This window comes from Melopsittacus undulatus, chromosome 3 (genome assembly GCF_012275295.1).
Source record: "Melopsittacus undulatus isolate bMelUnd1 chromosome 3, bMelUnd1.mat.Z, whole genome shotgun sequence".
Taxonomy (NCBI): Eukaryota; Metazoa; Chordata; class Aves; order Psittaciformes; family Psittaculidae; genus Melopsittacus; species Melopsittacus undulatus.
In genome coordinates this window covers 11760448-11778376 of record NC_047529.1, presented here as the reverse complement: position 1 = coordinate 11778376, position 17929 = coordinate 11760448, and the positions used below count along the sequence as shown (strand labels likewise).

Genomic DNA, 17929 nt, shown 5'->3' with positions numbered 1-17929 from the left:
CGTGGTACTTCAGAATCAATGCATTACATGGTGGCTTTACCACTTACTCAGACTGAGTAGTACCATTAATTTAATCACCTACTGAATATGCTTTGCTAATGATGTGTTCTGCCTACTGCAGGCAAGCAGGTCTTGGTGAGCAGCACTGCAGAGCCTGTAGCACTGGAGCAGGGCTAACTATGCACAAGGTGAATTTCCCAGTAGGCAGCAATGGGGCAGGATAGGCTCTGTAATCACCTGTAGGATGCCTAAATGGTGCGGGAAGGAACCACTTAGTAACCTATGAAGCTGTGTGAACTACAAAGCAGTAAAAGAAATGATCCCATAATTAGTTTCAATTACTTGAAGTATCTGGGGTAAAATTTAATTAAACTTACCCAAATATGGTTTTCACTGACTTTCTGCTGTGACAGTGTCTTCAGTTGTTTGTATGGCTTTAAAATGACAAATGGTAGAGTCACATTAGATATTAGGAAGAAATTCTCCACTATAAGGGTGCTGAGGCACTGGCACAGGTTGCCCAGAGAAGCTGTGGCTGCCCCATCCCTGGCAGTGTTCAAGGCCAGGTTGGACAGGGCTTGGAGCAACCTGGTCTAGTGGAAGGTGTCCCTGCCCATGGTAGGGCATTGAAACCAGATGAGCTTTAGGGCTTCTTCCAACCCAACCCATTCTGTGATTCTATGCTTGCACACAGGAGAGAGGTGCTGTACCAAGGATTCAGCTGAGTCACGTTATCAGTAAATGTGCAGTGTCCATCATCCCAGCTTAATCCTTTTAATCCACCTGCTCATTAAAACACAAACTGTCCAATTAACTATAAGGCAATACAAAGTGAAAATAGTAAGATGCTGATCCTTCAGCTGTGTGAGCACAGCTATGGGAGGGACTTTGGTTGACAAAGAATTTTGACTTCAGTAGGACCATGTTGGACTTGACAATCTCAAAGGCCTTTTCCAACCTAGTTGATTGGTTTCATCAGACTTTTCCAGCAACAGTAAGGACAGTTAGGAAGTGTCCCAGCTGAGGACACTTTCCCTCCCCTAGCTGGTATGATAGAAAGCATGTCCATGAGTATGTGAACACCTAGAAGCAAACAGCTTTAGTTGTAGCACAGAAAACTTTCTAAGCTGTTCAAGTATGCAACTTCTTTCAAAAGCTCAGTTTTTGCAAATACACACTCATAAATCAGCAGAGTTTTGCTTAAACATGTCCCTGGAAAGACTTGAAAACCATTTGGTGGTTCCAAGAGCTCTGTGACAGCCCTTTTATCTGTCGTCCTTTCCTGCTCCACTTGCGTTGCTCTGCTGGGCTGACGCCACCAGCACCAAGAGCCGAGCAGCTGTTTTGACTGTGTTGCCTGTCCCATTTTTATCCACACATTTGCATTCCCTGCTCAAGACTTTTTGATGGGTAACATGAGAGGGTTTTTTTAACAGTCCTTCAATATGATTTACATTAATTTGCATAATTTAAAGGCAAATTGCATGCTTTTGGCATTGAAGCTAGGTGGTACAATTTAAAACAAGTATCGGTATATTGAGGTGCATAACCTTGTTCCAGGAAATCAAGTGAAGCACAGATGGTGGTTTTGGCTTCTGAAAGAAAGTGTTGTATTGCTTCTGGCTCGTGCACCCCTGGCTAGAGGTAAATCTGATGTGTAGTTTTAGTAAAGCACAGGACTACAAAGCTCAGGGACTGCTCATTTCTTCTAATCTGCTATTTTCAGCCAGTTTGCAGAGTGAAGGCAGTTGTATGCTTGCTCTGTGATGAAAGGCAGGAATAAAGACAGGTGCCAAGTCCCTTTACATGCCTTTGCCAGGCCAAGCCAGGCTGTGCCAGACATCCCCAGCATGTTACAGGAGCAGAGGCTTGAGCTTTCAGTGAGCCATTGAGCTGGGACCCTGCTGGCTGCTGCAGGAAGGCTGAGGCTCTCTTGAGGTGTCAGCAGAACCTGGGTGTCCTCCATCACCCCCTCTGGGCAGGATTCATGCTTGGAGGAGCACGTCAGTAGATGCAGATAATGTGCAGCCGCACACAAGGCACACATCCTGATTAACAGATTTCTAAACTATGCTGGATGGAGACTAAACACATGTATGCAAGTACCGTCTACCTCTTCCTCAGCTCCTGTGTCTGTTCTCTTTGAGACGCTTTTCATTACATACGTTACTTTCAGCTTAATATATTAAAATCTTGCAGGCTCCACTCTTTCAATTTTGTACTATTTTCCCTGATTTCTTACTTGTGAAAAAGTAAAGGCTCCCATTAGTTCCAGACAATTATACCTTGCATTTCAACAATGCTGCTCTCATTAAAGGATTTTACAGCTTTATGAAGTCTGGTTACCTCACCCCTGAGTTCCAGATTGCCCCTAACAAGCAAGTGCAAGAATGCCCAAGCTTGCTGGCTCCACTGGCTCTCCACTGGAGGTTCAAGGGTGCACAGCCAGCAAGGGTGCTCCCCTCCTAAAGCCTCTGCCAGACCCCTATTTCCCGAAAGAGGGAAAAGTAAGAAAATTGAAATAAAGCTCCTTAGGAAAAGCATCCTGTGGTTTAATTAAAATGACAAAGTGAAAAAAAATAATTAAAAAGAGGCTACACACAAAAGATAAGCCAGGAGAATAAATACATATACACACACATAGTGGTGTAAAACCATATCACAACTCCCAGGAAAATGACAGGCAATGCTAACAGAGACATTCTGTTTAAATATCTGATATTTTAATTTCTGAACATGCACTCTCTTCTGTACTTATTTAGGAAAATGGTGTTATGCTATAAAGGTCCGACATTAGTATTCTCTTTTTACTGTTCCTTCGGGAAGAAAACTGATTTTTGCTGTTGATTCCACTTCCTTAAATTGCTGAACACATTCAGGTTCTGTGTCCCAAGGGGAAGCAGATCACTACCTACAATGTGTCATCTTGACCCTGTTCTGGGAAAACAGAAAGCAAAGGTCCATGTGTTGATTTGGAATTCAGCCTTTTAAAAACTACTTCATCATGTCCACTTTTGGCACCAAACAAACAGAATACTTGAGCTTCTCTTGATCTTCTCTTTTTTTTTTGAAGTCAATGGGATGTTTGCTTCCAAGGAGTTTTTCTTCTCATTCTGATCGTGTATGCTGGTAAAAAGTGAGCCAGTCCTCCCTACCAGGCAGTCCTGCTGCTTTTTGGTAACAGATGTATGGCAGGTACAATTCCTGTGCTGTCAAGAGCACAGAATGTGTATTTGTTATTTTACTAACAGTTAAGACTCCTGAGATCTAAAAACCAAATCAATTCTTCAAATGTTAACAATGGAGGTCTTGAACTTTGCATCTTTTAGATGATGGCTCTTCCATCTTCAGTGCTTCTAAGTTACTGGAATCAGATTTGCCCTTATCCAAGACAACAGTTATACCAGACAGAAGGTACCCTCCACCTCCACTCATTGTCAGTTTTGGATGGCTTCGATCTGGTAAGACCTTTAAAAACACAAAAACCAAAATAAACAAGAAAACAAGCATCTGTAAGAACTCACTCTGTAGGTGCACATCAAATTGTGTATTTGAAACTTACAGTGCAAGATGTCATTTTTTTTTCCAGGCATCACAACAACAGCCCTTTGGAAAACATATTTTGTCTTTAAAGGGCCAAGTATTTGATACCAGGAACCTCAGAAATACATGAGATTATAGGCTTTGCTGATTACTACTTATTGCCTTTCTAGCAAAATTGTAAAGCCAAGGTTTGGGATCCATGAAAGTCCCGGTAATGTGTTCAGAACTGGTGTACTCTGCAGAAAGCCACACCTGGTCTAACAGCATTGAGTAGTACATTGAGTAATTTCCAATTCTGTCACCATCATCTTTACGTAGGTACTCTTCAGCTAAGGCATGGCAATGAACCATCACTTTCAGCTACACTGTACTTTTCTGTAAATGCTTTCTCTTCAGTTACAGCTTCTCATTGCTGTGACTGCCATCACAGGTCTATGCTCATTTACCTGTGTCCAGGACACTGTAGCGTGTTGCTCCTACCTGCACCTGGACACAGTCACCCTCGCCAACCCTAACTTATGTGGAGATCTTCATCTACAAGTCTCCTCATTGTTCCCAGTCTGGTTGCCTGATCAATAGTCAGTAATCATGGCTACACTTGAATTGAGTAATCTGCCAAATACTAATTCCTCATGGACTCCAGAAGCCTATAGGCAAGGAGAAAGTCAGGAAGATAAAAGAACCTCTCCAGCTGTGAGCTGCTCAGAAATCAGACATGCTTCTGCTTCTTCATTTTTGCGAGGGTACTACTCTACATGTGCAAACATCTAATTCAAACAAAGTTAGAGGAACTGGTATTTCTCATTGTGGAGGCATTTTACCCTCTCTTACAGCCACTCACTGTACTCCTTACCTGGTAGCTCCGTAGCCAGGTTTCAGACAGCTTTAGGTTAACAACACCACCTCTTTCCCTCAGCTTTGTGTAACATTCTAATAATGGCTTAAAGAGAAAACAAATAGTAGGTTATAGAGCAGAACAGTCCCAAACTTTACTTTAGCTATAACAGGTAAAGTAACAAACATGGTTTACCTCTTTATACTGGCAGTAGACAACAAAAGGCCTTGAAGGAGCAACAAATTCCAGTAAAGCAAGCAGTAAAGGAGTGGGATGAAACTTGCTGGCTACAATTAAGCTGCAAAAGAAATTTCATGCACATTAGTCTTCTGCTTCTGAAACCTATTCATCAAGTGTCATTTTCTCCTACTTAGTACAGCAATCAATTATAGCTTAAATGTTGCTCATCAGCATGTTTTCATGGCTCCAACAACTCCCCAAATACAAGAACAGATCACGATTTCCTACTTGCATAATTAAGAGGATAAAACACTTGCTCCCTAAAGTGCAGTATATTAAAGGCACCACAGGAGCACTCAGTTCAGCTGTGTTGAGCTCCACGCTAATTCTTCCAAAACTGCATGCTGCTTTCTCTACTCTAAGCCCACCCTCCAAATAGTTTACATTTTCTGACTGGTAATTGTTGATTAGAAGGGAACCTCAGTTGTGATTCTTTATAGATTGGATCATCTTCATTAAATACAGTTTTATGTAAAAGTTATTCTATAAAACAATCCCTTAATAGATATGACTAAAAATCTTTTAAAAAGAAATTATGTCCTTGCCAACTTAAGTTTTCCTTTAAAGGTTTCATATTTTATTCTCCATTCTCACATTTCAGTATCATAGTATAACAGACAGTTAAGATTCTCTACAGACTAATGTAGAGTTTTAATCAAGAAAATCACTGCCAAACTAGATTTGGTTGAGTAAATCAGTAAGTTGTTCTGATGCAGAAAAATTTGGCTATGAAACTACTTCTCCAGTATACAGATACTCTACGAGAAGACTCATCAATTTACATTTGTTCTCCAGGGGAGCATGAAGCACTGGAGACACTGTTAAACTTCCTATCAAAAGGGAGGTATAAATGGATGTTCAATTTTCTAAACACAATAAAGAGGTGAGACAATTCTTGCAGTGGTTTCCAGTCTGGTTTTCTGCCCATCATGGCCTTGTGAGCCATTTACTTCAAATCCAAACTTCAAAACGTTTGTGCTCAGTAATTAACCAAGCAGATCATAAAGAGAAATACTCCAAACTGAGTCTCGGGAGGCTTGGAATGCTGCACTGATGCTGCCAGGAGCTCTGCCAGACAACAGGAAGGTAAGTGAGAGATGAGAAAGACTGTGAAAAACTCAAATTCTGTTCCCTCATATGGCAGCACATATTGTTGTCAGCAGGTGGTCTAGCCAGTCACAAAATTAATGTCATGGGTGAGAGGGGAGGATGAGGAGAGAGGAAGGGCAGGGGGGAGGATATGGTCTAATTCTGAACACATGAAGTGTCTATGAACAAATTTCCACTTCTGTAGTATCAGAAAAATAGTCTATCTTAAAGAAGTCTGCTTTAAAAGAATACCAAATCCCTAATGTCTTCCTTCACCCCCTCGCCAAAGACCTACGACAGACTTCAACTCTCGTAAAAATGGAATTGAACAGATCAGTGTAGTACAAGCAATGTTTTAGCACATAACAGCACAATTTAAATAAAATTTTTATCTTCTACATTAAATAGTAGATATTGTCATATCCAGGACCTCAAGAATTAATTCTCCTGAAGCTGGTGCCAGTCTTCACCTCATGACCAGTTCTTTACTCTGACAGTAAATCCTAATCTTTCTCCCCACCTCCAGTGTTAATCAGCTTTTTTTACCTATCCTTTCCCTTTTTCTCTTGTAAAACAAACCCTAACTTCCCTGCCTGCTTCTACTCATGCACCAGGTCGTTAGTTCGAAGCATTTCTTTATTCTGGGCCAATTTTTCCTGGCTTAGCAGTATGTTCCCTGTGGTTCTTGATCTAAACAATTGGTGAGCTATAAAAGGCAGATGACTAAAGAAAGGTGACCCTGACTGAGCCATCTGTGACAGTGCCTTCAGGTAACCATAAACTTCTCTTCCCCCCATCATGCTGAAGACTTCCTAAAGCAAGAAATCACTCCTCCCTTCAAGTAGGTAATTTGTTACAGCTTTCATGCACTACAAAGGGCAGAAGTAGTATACAAGTGATTGAAAACCAAACAAGAGACAAATACTAAACAGACTTCCTTAAATTCAAACTTAATCAACAATCAAAAATACTTTTTACCCTATAGGAAGTATCAAATCATATATGAGTTTCCACTTTGCCAGACCACAGAGAGACATTAATTATAATGATAGCTTCAGGAGACAGTGGTAAAACCAGCCCAAACCCTAGTGCTATTTAGGCAGCTTAATGATATTGTGGTTTAAACCAGGACAATGGTCACCCACTGCAATGGCCAGTGGTGCTCCTGCTGCCAAACAGATGTGCATGACTTTACAAACCTCCTGTACCATTTCATTGCTTTAGGGAACACCGAATGCCCTGTCTCTACCTTTTAATAGTAATTCTACCACTTAAATATGCTAGACATGAATGAGCATAAGTTAAAATATTTCATCATAATACAAAGTTATACACAAGCATTTAAAGATAGTCAATAAATGTGTATTAAAATTTACCCAAGCAGAACTGCTTCATTCCCAGTGAGCCAATATTATTAAGATGGGAAAATGAATATTATTAATTAAATCAACTTTACTTGATTAACTCAAATCACTTCAGCATTTGCTATGAACATCATGAAAAAGTCACAAGTTAAAATCACCAAATGCTCTTACACTACTATGGGAATACATGTTTAATATTTTTATATATTCTCACATTTATTTCTAGGAATATATTTATTATATTTGTTTTAAACTACTGATACTAAATCTTTATTTTAAATTGCTTCTTGGGAACAATTGATCCTGGCTAAAGCAGTAAAATGAAATTATACGTTTTCTCCTGTGTAAGAAGGAAATGAGTTTCTAAAAACAACCAACCAACCCCGAACCAACAAACCTGGATGCAATTTAATAAACTTAAACCCTCAGGTTCTACTTTGCCAATTAGAATCCTGGAATTATTTTGTATGAAATTTCTCCTGGATTCTGTTTCTCGTTGGACGGAAGAGATTTATTTCTTTTTAAATGTTTACTTGTAGCTAGTCAGGAAAGCATGACTGTTAGATCATGAATCTTCAAACTATTTAAGTAACAGAAAAAAAATCTCAACCAGGTAAGAACCAAAGCAGACCCAAGACACATGTGGGTTGACTCCTTGCTTGTAAATATAAAGAAATAAACTGGGGTATTTTTAAAGCAAAGCTTTAAACAAATCCTTTGATTTGTTTCAAGGAAAATTATTTCCAGTAGGTGTGTTTTTAAACATGTTTCTGACTACAAACTCACCCATCAGCATTCTTCTCTCTCAACAAAGCAGCAGTTTCTAACAGCTTTTTCCTTCTCTCCCACTGTTTTCTTTGCTTTTCCCGAACCTTTGAACAACAAAACAAGTAAGTTTGCACTTTAACTGGTAACTATGTATTTTTGTATCTTAGATGGCTTAATGTAAGACAAAAGACAAATTCCAGAGTTCCATTTTGACACCTGATTAGGCTGTATTTCAGCATGCCTGATTCAGGTGGCATTGTAAAAGTACATAGACATTGTAAAACTTCAGTAGCCATGACAAATTCTTACATTTTCCTTATTTTCTTTTTCTTTGTTCTCTTTATGTTCTACACCTTCAGCATTAATGTCCATTGTTTCTTGCTCTTCTGTTCGGTTGATCTCCATAGCTGCTTCAGTAGTAGATTCCTCTTCTGTTTCCTGTAGGGAAGTCTGCTTCTCATCAGTCAAACCATTGCTTTCTTCTTCTGCTAGCACATTATCTTCGGGTTCTGAAGGCAGAGTCTCTGTAGAAAATGTCCCAGAGAGCAGACTATCCACTTTGCTGAGAGGGAATTCATGAAGGTTATCAAAAAAGACTTTTGGAAATCCAAAACAACTGGTAGCAGCTCTAACAGGTCCCCCTCCTGGATACATTTGAATAATGGATCCATAGCCTACAAGAGCAAGAGAATCAAAAACAGATTGGCAAGCCAGAATTTCTTAAATTACTTAAAATTTCTAAAACGCTAAAATGAAGTGTTCATTTAGAAATAGATAAGTAAATTGCCTTGTTTTAATCTAACCTTCATTAGGTTAAAGATGCTGAAGCATGCCTCAAGGTAGAAGATCTTTATTGGAAGAATAAGTTACTAAAACTCAAAAGGACAAGGTAACTCAAAGATTCTGCATGTATTTAGGATGAGCACAGAACATGTAAGTAGTGACAAATTGTTAGAAAAGCTAATTTAATCAAGAATTAAAAGACATTTGATATAGTATTTGTTACTTATAACTACGGAGTGGTTTTGAGAAAATAATAAAGGCTAGTTTAAACAGTATTAATAGGCAAAGAATTTCTTCGACACCCAACTGCTACAGGAAGAGATGTCAGATGTTTAAACATACTAAAAAGAGCTTTTCAATAGTTAGACTGAAATGGTATCTTATTTAACGTACTTCAGAAAGTATCCATATGGCCAAAGGTTGCTGAAACAGAAACCAAATTACAGTACAGCTACCAGTGAGCTCCTCAGCCAACAGTCAGCACATCTGGGTGCCCAACATTAGACAGCATTTCCTACCTTTCTAGGCTTCTGGAATATAATTGTGACCTCTCTCTAGTGTCTTTGACTGATTTGTAATTAATCTAATTAAGTTTGAAACGTAGAAGTCATATATGACATATTCTTGAGCATATCGTAGGATAAGTTTGACTTAGTTTTAAAAATGCACATTTTGCATACTGGTGCAGTGAACAAGAGGAATGATGACATTTCCAGTGCTGTGGGCTGTCTGAATTCCAGTGTTACTATTCCTGTTTTCTGCCATTGACCTTCCTGGACTTCCCAAGTGCCTGGGAACAGTCAGCATACAAGCTCCTTACAGCCTTTTCTGGACACAATATCATTATACTAAGAAAGAAACTAAAACAGACCTACATAGAGTGATCCCAACTTTAGATTTCCTATTCTTTTTCTAAATGGTGTAAACCAAATCAAACTGAAATATGCAAAATACAACTGTCTCCAATGGAAAACCAAGTATCTCTTTGAGTAGTGGGGACACTGAAAGTCATTTTAAAAACTGAGAATGCATTTTGAAGTACTGCCTTTTAGACGTACCACATACACATGCATTTCTTAAGTTTCAAGTAAGCCCTCAGTCCATACATTACTTAAGCTACCATGTTCCTCACCTCCCATTCGCTCCATCACTGCACCCAGCACAAGGCCTGCACATGTTTCCATTACAATCATCTTGTTGCCAGCACGGATGTTTCCTAAAGTCAACATCTGAGCCAGGGTGTCATACCGCAGGTGGCTGGAAGACAGAGGGGTTTAGCAATATCAAATTAGTTTTCTTAAGAGTTAGAAATACTGTGTATTAGCTCAGGAGCCTGTCAAAAAAAGATGGATTACAGAAAGATTTTCAGGAACAGCATCAGTGGTCTTCAGAGTCACCATGTGGTCACTTATAATTAACCATCTGGTAACTAAAAAGGACTAGAATCATAGCTAACAAGGAAATAGCAGGGAATGGCAAAAGTAGGATGTGAAGTAGGGTGCGCATACTAAAGCGGACATCTGCTGGGTCAGTGAGACAAAATATTTTTTAACCTTTGTATCTCTGATAGGTCAGTTTTGTAAAGAACAAATGGTATTTGGATGTATTTCCTAATCCAGTGATGTGTCCTTTGTGATGTGTATCTGTGCTGCAGCAACATGCACCGCCTGCAGTCCAGGACCAAAACCAAACTCTACTGGCCACAGCACATGCACTAAAGAGACTCAGTGATGGCCAAGGAAATGACAACTAATCTTAGTAGGTAAATAAAGCTAACTAATGGAGATGGGGGAAGGAGAAGGAAGAAGATTTGGGAAGCCTCAAGTAACATAAATTTGGGGGGTTTAAGTATCAGCATCATAGATCTACTCTTGCAACTTTAAAAACAGTAAGTCCACTTCAAACAATGTTTGTTACAGTGCACTACTTAATTTAGGTAAGTGAAAATCAAACACTGCTAGATCTCTGTTGTTGTCACCCCCCATCCCTAATGTTAACCACGTTTTTAAATTCTAGAAAGACTTCTGACTGAAGAAGTTTTTGAACCCCTAACATATTAAAAACAAAAATTCATGCTGCTGGTAAGGTGTCTTGTTATTTTGATTACTGAGCTAGAAAACAAGAGGTGATATGCCAGTGACCAAAACCAGGTAAGAAATAGCTCTGAACATGTGGAGAGCCTCTGCCTCCATAGATAATTAGCAAGATGGTGGTGGTAAGGAAATGGTGAAAGCTTAGTCTGGATGCAAAAGTCTTTGTCTTTGCTGCAACAGCATATTGATTAATTTTCTACACCAAATTTTTCATTTTCTTTCCATTAATAGGGAAAAAGATATGTGAATATTATATACTCCAGAATAATACAGGTATTTTGAAATAATATTAAAATATCTTTGATATAATTTGTTTAAAAATTATAACAGAATTTATTTTTTATAAATTATGATTTGTTATAATTTGTCATAATTTGAAAAAAGAAACAAAATAAAAACTTACTTAATTTTTCCAGGTTCCCTTGCATAATACATAGTTGAAAGAATGCGAGTGGATGGTTTCACAATTGTAATAAGTGCCTCATATCTGTAAGAAACACACAGCAAGTCTTATTCTAAGCTCTGCAAATTAGAGAACTACTAGATATTTTCTACACCTTGAAATTCACTTACTTTTTTTTCTTCTTCTTTATGTATTTATCTTGAGCAAATTCTGTTTTGTCTCTGAACGTTGTACTGTTCTCTATTAACTGTTGAACTATTTCCTTGGAAGAGACAATTTCTTTTTGTTATAGCTGGTATTTCTCATTCATTTTATATAGAGTATTTTTTTAAACAAACACTGAAAATATTTTCTTCTAGTAGAGGCAAGTATACCATTAATTTCTACTGACATTAACTGTGAAGTAAATTCCTATTATTCAACATGACAAGTGTAGTAATTTATTCGCCTACTTTTGTCTCTTGGCATTCTGTAGCTACATAATGCCAGCATGAAAATATGAAATTGAAAATGCCTATCCTGGAAATGGAGCGTTCTGTGGGGAAGGAGTCTGGTAGGTGCCAGAACTAACTCATGAGAGAGGTCAGACTCATACTGGCCCAAATTGAATTAAAACCGTGATTGTTCCTTTTGGCATCAGCAATTCATTACTTTAACCCTTACTGTGAAGCCTCAGTACCTAAATATTTCTATCCCATGCTGAATGTGAACGAGACTACCCTGCTTTCTCCAAGTGATTAGGTACTTTTTATTATCCTGTATTTTGAATGAGTCAGTTATGCTTATTGTCAGTTATTATAGAACAACTGACATACACTGTTAGTCTAACATTCCCCATAATAACTGGATTGTACAACAGTACCCCAAGTCCTGTGTGAAGCTATACAGACAAAATACTTTACAACAACAAAACAAAATATGGAACCTGATGTCACATGTAACATTTACTTTAATCCAACTACCTCTTTGGGTCTCTTTGTCTGACTTCAGCATCTCTATCTTTGAGGGTATCTTCCATGTTGTCCTAGTTCTTCCCCTACAGTCTGACTACTTTGCAGACATTTTCCTTATACCACTTTGTCTGCATCACAAATTGTGCTGGACTCCTTGCACAGTGTCAAACTCAGCATTTACTATTTCCTATAATACTCCTCTGACTTCTTGCTTGTCTATCTCCCAGGTTTTCTCAGAATTCCAATTTTTGTTTCCTCATCTCCTTGTTCTCATCTCCTCTCTTTGCCAAATCAAACTCTTCCTCATATTTTTGGGTTACAGCTGGAGGGATCACTAAGTCCTCCAACCACAAAAAAACGGATTTGTCTCCCTGTCCGCAATACAAGAACAAATGCTGCAGAGTGCTGTTTTGGTTGTTGTGATCAAAGTAGTTTAACTGCTAAAACTGTAAGTTTCTATTAAACAAGAACAATAGTATAACCTGGCCTCACAGGAATTGGCAGGGGGGAAGAATGACAAAAAGGATTCTTTTCAATGTGGACATCGCATCTCCTATTGCACTTTAAGAACCTGCTCCAAAATGCACTGATGCACATACTTTTCACTTGCTATTGCTGCTTTTCAAGCTATTAGTTCTTAAAAGTCCTTCAAACACTTAAAAGGTATTAATGGCATGAGACAACTTATCTTTCCTTTTTTGCCTTATTCTCACATAAAGTTAAATGCAATACCTGTGTTGTTTTGTTGAGATTTTTTGTTAAATTTACAGTGAGGAAACTGAGGAATATTTCTCTAGAGCAAGCAAAAGCCAAAAGGAAGCTGCAGCACTACACAAAACCCTGACAGCATTACATAATGCCCTGGGAGTACATGCCATTTCATGTCTTCATGCTAATAATTATCCCTCAGCACCTGGGAAGGATTTGGGAAGTGATGGGCCCCATTAACACTGACATTGCTTTATTTCAAGTAACAATCTTCTCTAAAATGAGCCTGCATCAGAAAGACATGCCATTCACAAACATGAGTTCAGATTTTTCCGTCATTTATGGAAAAATAATATCCAACAGTTTGGCTTGGAAAGGACCTTAAGATCATCTAGTTCCAAAGCCCCTGCCATAGGCAGGGATGCCTCATACTAGAATACATTGCCCAAGGCTCTACCCAGCCTGGCCTTAAGCACTGCCAGGGTTGGGGCATTTACTGCTTCTCTGGACAACCTGTTCCAGTGCCTCACAGTAGGGAATTTCTTCCTTATATGTAACCTGAACTTCCCCTGTTTAAGTTTAAACCCATTACCACTTGTCCTGTCAATATAGTACCTGAGATGAAGAGTCCCTGTCCAGCATCCAACATATAACACACTCTAAAATGAATATTCAGCTACAGTTCAGAAACCAGAGTTAACAAAGTAGGATATTTTCATAATCTAAAATAAAAGTATGGTAGGCATAGCACAGGCATGCTGAGGACATACAGAAAGGCCAAAGTGATCTGCCATGGATAATGAGATTGAATGAAAAACATCAAAGCTATCAGACTGATTAGTACATTCCTCTCAAGGAGGTAACACAACTAGCAGCACAACCATGGAAACAGAAGAAATACCAGTTTAAACTATTTGGAGCCATCCATTATTAAGCAGTCAAAAGCAGAAGAGCTGCTCTGAGGAGCAGCAGCAAACAGCAAGATGCAAAAAGGAGATGAACTTGATGTAAGCATGAGCAATTTCTTATTTTTATTTGAAAAGGTAAACCAAAAACAACAGAGAATTTTGCCTGATAATATGTGTGCAACAGAACTGGCTGCAGTAGTTTATTAACATTTAATATGGCCTCACTTCTTTTTGACAAACTGCAGGGTAAAAATCAAACCCTTTTCTAACAGAACAGATCTCTTAAGAATATTCTTTGCTTTTGAGATGCAGATAAAACACGTGTTTTGGCATCACGTGTTTGGTAGGTACTGCCTAGAGGCACGCTGATAGTATATAGGTTACATGGTGTTCTTTGTTACCATTTTGGTATTAATCTATAATCCTTTCCTACACTTTTGACTAATTATTGCATAATTAATAGGTCTGTAATATAGAAACATTAATTTTAACCTCATGAATAAACAAAACTGAAAGGTGATTATGTGAACTTTCTTTAAAGTTTTTAATATTTTTTCCTTGTTATGATTTCTGATGCCAATAAATTACTAATTTACTCTCTATTGACAGTACCACTAACCTTAAACGAAGTTTTCTCTCAAAATAGCCTTTGCATTTTTGTAAAACCAGGTCTTTAGGGGAATCAATGACTTGAGCAGCAGAACAAAGAAAAAGCACTGAAGTCTATGCATCAATAAAAAGAATAGCCTGTTTCATGAGCTAAAATATAACCATCAAGGTAGCACAGAAATGACACCAAAACCTTATTTTTACCTGTCCTTTAATACCCTTGTCCTTCAAAGCCTTTATGTCATCATGAGTCAGTTTTTGAGACTTTCCATCGTCAACTATGTTACGATTATCAGTACCTGCTTCTTTTGTTTCTAAAGGAAAAGGATATAGATTTGTAAAATCTCCCTCTAAATATCTTTAAGTTGGAAAAACACGATTTTAGTTTCACAGAAAGCAGATTTTTCAAGATTAAACCCACATGCTTCATGGCCTCGCAAGGTATTGCCTAAGCAATCAATGAAATGTAATATGTAGAACACAATATGTATATATTCACCCAAAGTAAGGCCCAAATATTATCCCATATTAAAAAGCTTATTTGTTATGAGACTAGTGAAACAACAGATCAAAACAAAACCATGCACTTTTATGACAGAAAAAATGTTAAGTAATGTTAAGTTAACCAATGATTAATACAAAGTTTTTCCATCATCTTTGGTATTATCAAAGATACAAGTTAACTGGAACTCTTTTTTTTTTTTTGCCAAACATCAGTCAATCCTTTTCAATACCTTTGTTAGTCTCTTCCGCCTCTTGCTTTGGCTGAAGGTTTCCACCACCAGTTACTTCGAATGTAGTTCCATAAACATGACCAATGGCATTATCCAGGTAGAACCACTGCTTCTCAAAAATAATTTTTCTGAAAAAATAAAAAAGTTGATATTAAAAGCATTATTTTTACTATGTCTGAAACCCACAATAGTTGAAACTAAACTACAGCTTCACACATGCCATTTTTATCTGTATCCTTGAAGAAAACCAGGAGGACAAACATAAAAGGTGAAATTAACCACAAAACCACATTTAACTGAAACTGGTCAGGAAAGAAAAAAAACTTCAGTTGAGCATACTGTAAGAAGATTTTTTTTTCCCAGTTCAGAAGAATTCTATAATGGCGGCTGAAATAAGTCTGTAGCACTTGAATTATAGAGTACTATTTGTGACAGAGAACATTAGAGGAAGGAATGAAATAAATCTGAAGTAATGCAGAAAAGTGCAAAAAGGACACAGGATGGTTTGAGTTGGAAGACACCTTAAAGCTCATCCAGTTCCAAGCCTCTGCCATGGGCAGGGACACCTTCCACTAGACCAGGTTGCTCCAAGCCCTGTCCAACCTGGCCTTGAACACTGCCAGGGATGAGGCAGCCACAGCTTCTCTGAGCAACCTGTGCCAGTGTCTCACCACCCTCATAGTAAAGATTTTCCTCCTAGTATCTAACCTAAGTCTACCCTTTTTCAGTTTAAAGCCATTCCTCCTGATGAGCATGAGCCTGTATTTTGCAGAGCTTCTTTGAAATAATGTTTGCCAAAAGACTATGAAGAAGACAGAAAAGATATTTAATACAAAAATTTATTATCACTTTCATTTTGATTGCACTAAAGGTGTTTTGCACTCTTCCTCCTTCACACAAAACAAGATTCAAAAGCTTTTAACTTTCATCCTGACCTACAAAGGTTTTCTTGCTGACCAGGGAAATACCAATTCTGTCAAATGAAACAGGTACCAGTGTATATGCCACACTCACATTTGAATCAAAATTAACCGTTATCAAAATTTATCATTAAGAGCTTTTATTTTGCTGATTAGACTCATTACTAATTCCAAAGCTAAGCAAAAAGGTTGTGTTCTTTGTTATTTCCAGTTTTCTACTGGCTGAAGAATGCAATTCATGCATATTCTTTACGTATGGTACTGCTTAAATCTCCAAGTACAATCCAGAACTCAAGTAAAGCATAAGAAAGCTCTGTCAAACATTGCCAAATTCTTTTCATACAAAATTAACATACTTGTTCACAGAGTCTATTAATTCCTGCCAACCAGATCTTAAAAGACTAATAAAAATTCATAAAAACTTGAAATTACCGAATTGACATATAAGAAATTACATGCATGTACTCAAATTTTATTATGATGACCATTCAAAACAGAACATCCAACCACAGCTATTGCCATGTGTTATTTGACTGTCCTGACCCACATCGGGTTATAAAAAGGGAAAAATCAATGCAGAAATAATTTAATTTCCTTTGTTATTTAAACTGTCATTCAAATTGTCATTTAAATGGCAATATTTACTCTCTGACTTTTTTATTCTTTATTTTACGATAAGGGTTTTGAACAGAAAGTGAAGAGGGAGCCAATAAGCAGATCTTGGCAGAACTCTGCAGACTAAGAGTAACTACTTGATTCTGGTGCCAGATTCCACTGGTGAACATTAAGACTGTCAATAACCAGTACTCCCAAATCCCTAGGTCTGAACTAAGTCATTTTTAAACCAGTCTCATTCAAGCATAGTACCTTTAAAGTTCCACGCTACTGAATCAGATGTCTGGCCACATTACCCAACACTGACTTCTACACATTGGTCTATAAAATTGTCTGCTGCAATGGGAAGAGCACAGGCTGTGTCCACTGATTACAGTATTTCCTGCTGGGGTGCAGGTGCTTCTTGCTATGCCAGTTGGCCTAGGAAAAAGAAATAGGAAACCTTTCATATCATCCTCTCCACGCCAGTAACTATACAGACCTGACACCTAGCATCTTCCTACAGCCTAACACCGATGAGAACACTGAAGCAAATCCCTGTTTAAGAACGCAATGTTGCATCTTGCATATATATACCACAGTGAGAAATATGATGGAGACATGCTTTTCAGACTGCCGCACCTTTCCTCCTCTTCAATCGGCACCCATTTAACAATGAAAACACAAGAACATATTAAATAACTTCCAAACTTATATAAGAAACGGTGCCAAATGATTTCCCGGACTGTTTTTCCTCACAGGAACTGAGGCAGCACTGACACCTTTCACGCTACCTGTCACCTCGGCCTCGTGAGGCCGTTATTCCTGACTGCATAGCAAGAACCTGTGGGTCACAAAAGCCACACAGGGACCCCCTCTTCCCTCAGACAGGCGACCATTGGAGCCGCCTCGAGGGTGGGGGGGGGAGGGGGGAGGGGAGGGAACGAACCTCGGCCGAGGGGGAGACAACAAGCAGCACCGAACACCCCTCACCTCCGCCGCAGCACAGGTACCGCTTTGAAGACATCATCCCGCTTCAGGACAGCGCAATCCCCCTCACGAATACGCGAAACCAAACTCTGCCGGTCCTCCATTGCCACCACTCGTGCGCTTCCGCACCGGGGAGGTGGCTAGTGCGCATGCGCGAGTACATGTTGGAGGTGGAGCAGGACAAGCCGACGTGAAGAGCGAGTGGGGGGAGTGAGACTCCCCCGGAAGGGAAAGGGACGGCCAATGAGAGCTGGCGAGCTGCGCCCTCTGCTCCATGGCGACGCTATATGCTCCCTCGGGATTGGCTGCGGCGCCGGAAGGAGTGTATGGGCGCCAAAATAGAGCTCTGAGGGGGTTATGAGAGCTCCTCTGTGTGCTTAAGGGCTGGCGGAGGT

At 38.9% G+C, this 17929-nt stretch overlaps 1 protein-coding gene across 3 annotated transcripts; it reads right to left on the bottom strand.

Moving 5' to 3' along the window:
• Nucleotides 1–2551: 2551 nt before the first annotated feature.
• TRMT6 (tRNA methyltransferase 6 non-catalytic subunit) lies at nt 2552–17653 on the bottom strand. Of its 3 annotated transcripts, none has more exons than XM_005147425.4 (11): nt 17538–17653; nt 15031–15158; nt 14501–14610; nt 11289–11380; nt 11119–11202; nt 9755–9879; nt 8149–8513; nt 7858–7943; nt 4574–4676; nt 4397–4483; nt 2552–3468 (listed from the first exon to the last, which is right to left on the bottom strand). In XM_005147425.4, the coding sequence occupies exons 1-11, from the start codon at nt 17636–17638 to the stop codon at nt 3295–3297; spliced, it is 1455 nt and encodes a 484-aa protein (XP_005147482.2). In that variant the 5' UTR covers nt 17639–17653; the 3' UTR covers nt 2552–3294. The 3 variants fall into 3 exon arrangements, with proteins under 3 accessions (XP_005147482.2, XP_030903445.2, XP_030903444.2); XM_031047585.2 differs by having other exon boundaries at nt 17494–17545; XM_031047584.2 differs by lacking the exon at nt 17538–17653 and adding an exon at nt 16818–16946.
• Nucleotides 17654–17929: the final 276 nt, after the last annotated feature.

Coding starts and splice junctions, on each gene's coding strand:
- TRMT6 (XM_005147425.4), bottom strand. CDS start 17,638: ATGGAGGACCGGCAGAGTTTGGTTTCGCGTATTCGTGAGGGGGATTGC. Junction 7,944..8,148: donor AAAAAGAAAATAAGGAAAAT/GTAAGAATTTGT, acceptor TGTTGTTCAAAG/GTTCGGGAAAAGCAAAGAAA. Junction 3,469..4,396: donor CCTGGCTACGGAGCTACCAG/GTAAGGAGTACA, acceptor GTGTTTTTAAAG/GTCTTACCAGATCGAAGCCA.